The 10,514-nt window shown below is 34.5% G+C and overlaps 1 protein-coding gene across 1 annotated transcript; it reads left to right on the top strand.

Annotated features, from left to right (window-relative positions):
• Positions 1–8,436: 8,436 nt before the first annotated feature.
• LOC102963093 (olfactory receptor 12-like) lies at positions 8,437–9,375 on the top strand. Its single transcript, XM_007081568.3, has one exon. It carries the CDS (start codon positions 8,437–8,439, stop codon positions 9,373–9,375), a length of 939 nt encoding a protein of 312 aa, XP_007081630.3.
• The last annotated feature ends 1,139 nt before the right edge of the window (positions 9,376–10,514 follow it).

Consider the following 10,514-nt stretch of genomic DNA (forward strand, 5'->3'; position numbering starts at 1 on the left):
CTTTGTTTCTAGTGGCATAAATAATTTCTTAAATGTAGAATAAATTATTTACATCTTAATTAACTATTGCACATAAAACAATTTTAATGTCATGAAGAATCAAGAATTTGCATTACATAATACTAGGCTTATGAGACTAATTAAGCAGTGAAAAAAATTTTCTGGGTCACTGTACTTAAATCATAAATTTGCTGTGAGTTCAGCCAATAAGTAGCATACAATATTGTCTAATTTCAATCAAATTTGAAATTTCTATTCTTAACATTTTTATAGTAAAATAATTTTCACAATCTAAAATAAGAGTGTTACTAGGATCTAAAATAGAGATATTACATGTAATCGCTGTGACAATGTTTATAGCCTGTGATAGCCAAGTCAGTGTTTGAATCATTACATGACAGTAATAAATATATTTTAAAATATTGTTACCTTATTTACCTCAATGTCTTTCCTTTTCATTATTACTGTATCCATCTTTGAAAATAGAATAAAAATAGATAAGTCTTTTGTGTGTTAAAATTAATAAAATTTAAAAACCACTAATCCTAGATCAAATAAAATGCTCTAAAGATCATTCTAAATAAATGGGCATTTCCTCAGATCAAGTCCATTCCCCCAAATAAAGGAATTTTTATTGCTTCGTTATAAATATTTTACTTCCACTAATAGTTGTTTAATTAAAATATGCCATAATCAGCTCCTTTTCTGAAGTGGGGAAAAGTTAATGAACATTCTAATACTTACAACACAATGATGCCTTTCAACCACAACTTCATCAATTCATGGGATCTGGCTCTTTGGGCAGGGCAAGTATATTTAAGGAATATATATAATGGAGAGTTCCTTTCTTAAATCCTAGTAGGCTTTATACATCTTAAAATAAGATGAATATTAAAAGACCATAGCAATTTTGTGTCATCTATAGTCCATCACCATTTGCTTCAGTATCAACAGTAGTTGTTTATGATGGTCTTACTTATTTTAGTCCTATGCAATCTTTCCTCAGGATATTTCAACATTAAGGTTTTGCTCATCCTCTGTGATGGATTCCATTGGGAGAGGAGTAATCATAAAGTCAATTACAGAGACATAAGTACAGGCTCCAGGGCTGTTGTCCATTAGGACTGCAGTAACCTCAGACACAAACAAATAATGTAATAATAGTCCAAATACAAGGAACTTTTCCTTTTGGTTGTATGTATGCTTTGGGAAATTTCTTTGGACTTAGTTTTCTTCATTGACAAAGAAACACTTTCTGGTAATTATCATAGCATACATATTGGTATGTACAGAGAAACAGATTTAAAAGGTAGTATTATACGAGAAAAGTGTTAGATAAGTGAATATTTTTAATTATGTAGTAAATTACATTCACTATGCTTTAAAAAAAGATAAAAATTCACTCCAAGATATGGTTTGTCTATATTTCTTGATGTAGACATATTTCTTTTCTTTTTTTAAAATATGAAATTTATTGTCAACTTGGTTTCCATACAACACCCAGTGCTCATCCCAACAGGTGCCCTCCTCAATGCCCATCACCCACTTTCCCCACCCTCCCACCCCCCATCAACCCTCAGTTTATTCTCAGTTTTTAAGAGTCTCTTATGGTTTGTCTCCTTCACTCTCTGTAACTTTTTTTTCCCCCTTCCCCATGGTCTGATGTAGACATATTTCATGATATGACAAATACCCTGTAAATCACAAACTCAGAGTCAGATAATATTTTTCTAATGCTATGCTTTCTTATATTCAAATACTAAACAATTAGAGAAGAAATAACAGCACTCAATAAAATGATTTTACATTTCCTTAGTAAAAGATTTTAAAATATCTTAACTATTTTATGACTAAAGGACTGCATTAAAACCATAGACATAGGGGCGCCTGGGTGGCTCAGTTGGTTAAGCATCCGACTTTGGCTCAGGTCATAATCTCGCGGCTTGTGGGTTTGAGCCCCATGTCGGGCTCTGTGCTGATAGCTCAGAGCCTGGAGCCCGCTTCAGATTCTATATCTCCCTCTCTCTCTGCCCCTTTCTTGCTTGCGCTTCTGTCTTTCTCTCTCAAAAAAAAAAAAAATAAATAAACATAAAAAAATTAAAAAAACAATAACCATAGGCATAATACTCTATTTAATGAGCTTAGTATTTTGAGCTTTATATATTTTCATCCTAAATATTTCCACAAATTAATTGTAATACACTTTTTAAATCTCCTTTTAATTAAAAATTATTTCTAGAATTTATTTAGAATTTTCCTCTGTATGGAATACAAAATGATATAGGGTAAGAGTTTCTCATTATAATACAGTATTAGTAAAAGTTTGGTCAGTGTAGGAAGAAAAAGCAGATTAGGTATTTCATGTTTTTATTTTTTTAATATGTATTTGTTATAAGAGAAGGAGAGAGAAAGTGGCAAGCAAAGGAGGGGCAGGGAGAGAGGGAGAAAGAGAAAATCCCAACCAGACTCCACATTGTCGGCAGTATCTGATGTGGGGCTCAATCTCATGAACCATGACATCATTACCTGAGCTGATACCAAGAATCAGATTCTTAATAGACGGAGCCACCTAAGTGCCCCAGAAGTACATTACGTACGTTAAACAGGAAAATATTAATTAAGGTGAATTGAGGCCTATCAAATTTGGAAAGCCTGGAAGAATTTCTGGATGACACTCTTATAATGATCCTGAGAGAAATTTAGGATAAACTCACAGAGAGATACTACTATTGGGGATACAATTCAAAAGAACAGCACCTGACCTATGGTCCAAGGGATCAGATACACAGAAGCAAAAAAATGTCACTACTTCCTCATCCGTCAAAATCACTTTTCTAGGAAGTTGAGGATTCAATAGCACTGCAGAAATAAGCCCACATGTTTCTACAACTTCTTTTTTCTACTGGTAGATAGAATGGACAGAAAGTTGATCCCCAAGTCATTGTGCCCTTCTAAATTCTGAGCTTGTATAGATCTAATTGGTAGAGCAAAATCTGTGTCAAGAACCTGTGTGGCAGGAGACATTTGAACTTTCCAACATCTCTATCTAGAAGGCACATGAGATAGAGTTTGAATATCTAACCTGTAAAATGTACCATAATCTAATATACTTTTTTTTTTTTTTTTTAAATTTTTTAATGTTTATTTATTTTTGGGACAGAGAGAGACAGAGCATGAACAGGGGAGGGGCAGAGAGAGAGGGAGACAGAATCGGAAGCAAGCTCCAGGCTCTGAGCCATCAGCCCAGAGCCCGACGCGGGGCTCGAACTCACAAACCGCCAGATCGTGACCTGAGCTGAAGTCGGACGCTTAACCGACTGAGCCACCCCGGTGCCCCTCTAATATACTTTTTAATCCTTAAACTTTCCACAATAGCATTAACGGTAACAACATGCTATTTCTGACAAATACGTAGAGGGCCACTAACTGTCACAGTAGTTGAGACATCAATAAACCCTTAACAAATTCATTGATTAAAATCATTCAATATATGTTCTTGATCATATTCAACTTAATATAGAAATCAAATAGATTTTTAGGAAGTGTTTATTTTTAGTGTTCATGCCCATAGAATTTTCTGGTTATCTATCATTATTGATTTCATAAGTGATAGATAACTAGAAATCTTTATGGACATGGACATTAGAAATAAACACTTCCTAAAAACATACTGATAAAAAAGAAATCAAATAAAATTTTGATTTCAATTGAACTAAATTATAATGAATCATGATATATTTAAGGTTGGTAAGAAAAAGTAGTACTTAGAGGGATATACAAAACCTTATAGATAAATATGAAGAAGATAGGCAGGAACATTTAGATTTTAATAATAACAATCTTCTTAATGTGAAATAGAAAACAGCAAGTCAAAACAAAATATGAGGCACCTGAGTGCTCAGGGGGCACCTGCATGGCTCAATCGGTTAAGCATCCGATTTCGGCTCAGGTCATGATCTCGTGGTTCATGAGTTTGAACCCCAGGTCTGGCTCTGTGCTAACAGCTCAGAGCCTGGAGCCTGCTTCAGATTCTGTGTCTTCCTCTATCTCTGCCCCTCCCTGACTTACACTCTTTTTCTCTATCTCAAAGATAAATAAACAGTAAAAAAAAAAAAAAGCACAAAACAACAAAAACAGAAAAGAAATAATGTAGATAAAAATTACTTAATTAGAAAAAAATATGTATAATATAGGATAGCCACATAGTCTGACATTGATTCTTTGAAAAATTAGTAATGTGTATAAAATCCTAGCCAATTTAATGAAGGAAAAACAGCAACATTAAATCACAAGAATCAGGAATTAAAAGGTGATGGCACTACAGATTCTGCTGATATTGATAAAAAAATATTTTTACCAAAAATTGATGATTTTTTAAATAAAAATAGTTTAAGTAGGACAAAATTATGTGTAAAAGACAAGTATGAATTTTTAATTATATTTTCTAAAGAAATTGAATTTCATTAATGATATTTACATGAAGAATAGTTCTTGCCTAAATGACTTCACCAGTGTTTACTTCTGAACATTTGAGAAAGAAATAAGATCATTTGTACATAAACTCTTTCAGGAATAGTCATAAAGGAAATACTCTCTAACTATAGTTTTGAGTCTCTCATAAGTGTCATAAGGACATTAAACTTTATAGGTAAATCTTACTCATAAACTTAATGTCAAAAGTCTAAACAGACAATAAATAAAATACTTCAGTAAAAAAAAGAATAATGCAATCTCACTGAAGTGTATGTACTAGAAATGTTAAAGTCATTCAATATTTTTAAAAAATAGATTTAAGATTTTCCACATCTAGTTATTGATGCATAGCTTTTATAGATTTGCTTTCCATCACAAAAAAATTAAACTCTGGAGAAAATATATGAACCAAATATTTTTAGAGATTGCATAATAAGTGGTAAATGACTACTACTGAGAAAAAGGAAACATACCAGGAGAAAAAGATTTTAAACTTGAATACACAGCAATAGAAACAAACCAAGCCTAAGATTGAGTTAAAAAGGAAAAAATAGAAAAGAACAGATGTTCAATGACAACTGAAAAAATATTACCCATGTAATTTTGGAAAAAGAGAGGCCAGAAAAATAACAGAAACTATGGTGGGCAAAAATTTTCTCTAAGTTGATGACAAATCTAAACACACAGATGCAAGGAAATGGGCAAAATCCCAAGCAGGATGAACAGAGAGAAAACCAAATAAAACACATCAGAATAAAAATCTGAAGGTGAGTGAAAAAGAGACACTGTCAAGAGGGGAAAAGAGAGACATTACACACAAGCAAATGAAAGTTAAATCATACACCTTGGTCAGAAACAATTCGAACCAGAGACAATGGAACAACATCTTTAAAGCACTTAAAGATAGGAGGAGGGGAGACCAAACCAACAAGCATGTGCAGGACAAATGGGCTTCAGAACTGAAGGCAAAAAAAGGAACTTTCTGACTAAAGGAAAACTAAGAGCATGTGTCATGCCAAATTTGCGCCACAAGAAATACCAAAGAAAGTTGTCCTCACTAAAGGAAACATTGTCAGGATAAAGTGGGAAGGATCTCTAGGATCCTGAAGACGCTGCTTTCACACTGACAGCAGAACTAAGGATGTGTGAGGAGGGGGAGTTTCCTTCTCTTTCAGTGTGCTCCTTAGGTTTTTTGCTTGTTGGTTCTGGCACAGGTGGGCACACCCCACCCTGGTGCTCACTCTTGAAGCAATTCCAGGCTTCTGGGATCTTTTAAGCCACCTCTTCTGTTGTCTTGAAATCATAGATGGAGGTATGACTGCCTCCTCTTGCCCATCTCTGTGTTACTACTTCTAAATACGCACCCCCGCGTTTCCCCAAACTCTTTAACTGACTGTTTAGATTATTCTCCGCATAAAATTTTCTTCTAATACCAGCATGCTGTATTAACAGTAGAGTTAAGAAATGAGTTTCTAAAAGTAAGGGTTGTTTATCTACTCAAATGAAAACTAGTGAATATCCTTCTATATATCATGAAATTTAAAAAAAGAATCAGGGGCGCCTGGGTGACTCAGTCCAAGATTGTACTTCCATTCAGGACATGATCTCATGGCTCTGTGCCGACAGCTGGGAGCCTGGACCCTGCTTCAGGTTCTGTCTCCCTCTCTCTGCCCCTCCCCAACTTGTGCTCTGTCTCTTTCTCTCTCTCTCTCAAACATAAATAAACATTAAAAAAATTTTTTAAGAAAAAAGAATCAAGTACTTCTCATCCAAATGTGTTTGTTATTATTGTTATTGTTTTTATTAATTTTGTTCAGTAAGTAGAAGGTACTTCTCATCTCCTCAAGAGAGCCCTTTTAACTTTCCAAAGTTCTGTTGAGTTTAATAATTTCTTTCCTCATTTTTCTTTTGCATTCTGATACAAAATACATTACTGGTGAGAGAGAGACTGTTGTCCCTGGTTAATATCTTGCAGAGGGAATGCTCACCACTTTGGTTTCCATCCTCATGAGAGAACTTCTCTTAGGAGCCACCCCAGGTCTGGTTGATTTAATCAATGAAAGAGCACATTAAAAAAAAAGAGAGAGAGAGAGAGAGACAAATTACAATTGTTGCTGGTACTTGTTCATCTTAGTGATTGGACTCTGATCTGAACAGTGAGGAAATACAATCCATTTTGCAGGAAGACTTCCTGTTAAACTAAAGTTTGCCTCTTTTCATGCTTTTGTTTCTTCATGATTTCACATGCAGTAGAAGGTTTACAAGGTAAGAAATGTGTTCATTCTTAAGAATATCATTTATATTTAATTTGTTTATTCTCAACACTTCCTTTTTAGATAATTTTAGTTATATCTTTCTTTTTTTCCCAATTTTTCTGTTGAAGTCAGAAACTTCTTCATGTAAAACATGAATTTAAGGAAACCATGCATTTTTCTAGTTGATAGGCCCTACCAGAGTATATTTTGGTGATTCTCCTGCCTGCTAAAATCAATCAGTCAATATTTCTGTTAACCTTTAATTTTTTTAAGAAAGTAAGTTTCATACATACTGAACCAAATTGACTCTAATATACTTCCATAGTCCCAACTGTCTTAAAAGAATGTCAAATTAGTGAAACCATACCAGTGACAACAATAAAAATTACAAGAGACATTATAAGGCATTTTATAATTTATATAACATATAATTTTATTTATGTATTATAATTCTATAATTTACATAATGATTTATGTAAATACACAGAATTATAATTTTTATACTTATAAAATTATAAAAGACATTTTCATAGTATGTGAATCTTTGAATTTCTTGTTTGCCAGTTTTCTTTTACATGTTTTGATTATTGAATAGTAAACCCCTTTGCTGCTCAATCTCATGACTCTAAAGAAGCCTTTTAAATGTGTTTTTGTCTTAATTTCCCCATACATAAAATAAAATAAAAATTACTTCCTCCCTCTACCACAATATTTTAAGAATGCTTTATAGCCATAATAGTATATGCTGAAATCAATATAATGTAAGCTTGTTTAAATACATATTTCTTCCTTTTTTTCCATTTATACCTATCTTTAAATTGTCCTGTGTGTGTTCTATCCTCCCCATTCACAGATCTTTGTATTTTTTGTTAGATTTGTCTGTTTCTGAGAGGATAGAAAAATCGCTACCCAAGATCTTAGAAATCCTCACTTGCATTCCACTCTGTGAATTCCAAAGGGAATCAGAGAGGGAAAGAAGGAAGGAAAGAAGAAGAGAAAAAAATAAAAATCTGATTACATTGTGTTCAGAAAATATATGCAAGAATCACTTCTGTTTTTAGCAGATGAACTGTGCATTAAAGTGCATGTCACTATAGGGACAAAAATAATGGAAGAAATAAGAAGATGAAATTAATGGGTAAAAGGATGATGCCTTGGTCAGAATTTGAAGGTTTTCTCTCCATATAAGAAAGATGGATAGATACAGTATTAGTATATCATTTTTCTATAATAGATAAGGAAACTAAATTATTTCTTTAAGGTAAAATGAGACCATCAATTGAATGGATTTGCATTACAAATGACAATTTAAGTGCATTGTAATGTCTGTGAGAAATATTGTCCACTAGAAGAGCCAACTTTCAATGGCAGTAACTGATAATAAATCAAGAAGGGAAAACAAAGAGGAAGCTCTTGTTTCCAGACAGTTTCCTGGAATCTCCATTTCCCCAAAGTACACCTTGAGGGCACATCCTCATTATTTGCAAAATAAGTATATCTAAAGAGGCTGACCAATGAGATTGGATTCTTCATTAGGAAGACTTTTTAAAAACAGTAATCTGTCCTTTATTGGTGTTGTGTGATTTATTGGAAACAATATGATGAAAATTTTCCACGCTGGGTTTTAGTTATTTTTCCTAAAACAAGTATTCTGATGACTCATTTCTTTCATTTTTACCACCTCTCCAATTCCACCTACATCTCAGCCATGAAGAGCGAGCCTAACAGGAATTACTCAGAAGTGACTGAGTTTGTTCTACTAGGATTCATAACCCCTCCAAAAGTACAGATCCTCTTATTCCTAGTGTTCTTGCTGATCTACATGGTCACTGTGGTGGGAAATATTAGCATGATAATTGTCATTAAGGTGGACTCCAGACTTCATATGCCTATGTATTTCTTCCTTAGAAACTTGTCCTATTTAGATCTCTGCTACTCCACAGTCATTGCTCCCAAAACTTTAGCCAACTTCCTATCTAAGGGAAAGAAGATTTCTTACAATGGCTGCGCAGCCCAATTTTTCTTCTTTGCCCTGTTTGTCACAACTGAAGGCTTTCTTCTGGCTGTCATGGCATTTGATCGATTCTCCGCCATTTGTTCCCCTCTCCTTTACCCTGTGCACATGTCCCAGAAAGTCTGTGCTCAGTTGGTGACTGGATCCTACATCTGTGGAGGCATCAACTCCATGGTTCAAACAGGTTTCACCTTCAGTTTGCGTTTCTGTGGAGAAAACAGACTAGACCACTTTTTCTGTGACGTCCCAGCCCTGATCAAGATCTCCTGTGCGGACACATCTGTGAACGAGATTGTGTTGTTCATTCTCTCGGCCGTCATTATCATCACCACCACAACCGTCATTGTGGTTTCCTATGCTTACATCCTGTCCACCGTCCTGAAGATCCCCTCAACCCATGGCAGGGGTAAGACCTTCTCCACCTGTGGCTCCCATATAGCAGTGGTGAGTTTATTCTATGGGGCTGTATTCTTCATGTATGCCCAGCCTGGGGCTATCTCCTCTCCAGAGTCAAACAAGATTGTAGCTGTGCTGTACACACTGGTAATACCGATGCTAAACCCTCTAATATACAGTCTGAGAAACAGAGATGTGAAAGAGGCTATGAAAAGAATACTACTACACAGGAAATGATTCCTCCCCTGATAATCGTAAAACCATCATTCAGTGGACACATTTTGTTTCCTAAGGGTCTCAGTTATCCTCGTTCTTGTAAAATTAGTATTATCAAAGATATTTTTATATACAGCAACAAATGTTTTTCTAAGTGTTACAAAATGGTATTTCTATGCTTACAATATATGAAAGAATTATCTGTTTTCAATTTCTGATGTGATAATATTTTCATTTCAATTTTGCTTTAAGAAGTAAATGGTAAGAGTTGCTAGTATATAATGATTAAAATATTACATCTGTGTGAATGATTCTTTAACTTTTCTGTTTTCCAAAACAAGTAAACTGATATTTTTTTAAAGCATTTTATTTTGAGAGAGAGAGAAAGAGAGAGAGTGCGTGCGCATGAGCGGGGGAGGGGCGGAGAGAGGGGGAGAGAGCGAATTCCAGGCAGGCTCCACCCTGTCAGTGCAGAGCCCCACGTGGGACTTGAACTCACCACCTGTGAAGTGATAACCTGAGCTGAAATCAAGAGTTGGATGTTTAACTGACTGAGCCACCCAGGCGACCCCTGGTATTTGTTTGGAAAAGAGAACAGCCACACTGTATAGGTGGCAAAACAGAACAGATATGGTTACATAGGACACTTTTAAGTAAAGGCCCCCTTTTTCCCAGAGATCCAGGTTTATATTCTGAAAAGTACCATCCTTAACATTACTACTGCTATAAAAACAGGACCCACAATATCTTATTTGATTTGAGAAGCAATTATTCACATGGAAATATGTGTCAATAATGCTCTATTTTTTATTTCTTCATTTTCTTCTTAATATAAAATGATATGTTTTATAATAAAAGCTGAAGCATAAGAAGCAAATACCGTTTTTATCAACATTTTCAAATGAGGAAATTGAGGCAGTTGGGAACTAAGGAGCTTGGTGTAGCCAAAATGCAACACTAATATGGCACCAGGATTTTTATTATTCTAATGTATGCTGTAAAGCATGTGGAATATTCTGAAAATATAATCTCACAATCTAGAAACAACCATTTTTGAAGGACATATAGTTATGTGGCCAGTCTTTAAACTGTAACAGATCTGATGCATTATCCTGTCATTAACTGTGCAAATGTAATTCTGTATTTATTTTCTTATGAAA

Source organism: Panthera tigris, chromosome B4 (assembly GCF_018350195.1).
Source record: "Panthera tigris isolate Pti1 chromosome B4, P.tigris_Pti1_mat1.1, whole genome shotgun sequence".
In the NCBI taxonomy this organism is placed as follows: Eukaryota; Metazoa; Chordata; class Mammalia; order Carnivora; family Felidae; genus Panthera; species Panthera tigris.

Bases quoted from the DNA above. Each gene is read 5' to 3' on its own strand.
- LOC102963093 (XM_007081568.3), top strand. From the start codon at position 8,437: ATGAAGAGCGAGCCTAACAGGAATTACTCAGAAGTGACTGAGTTTGTT.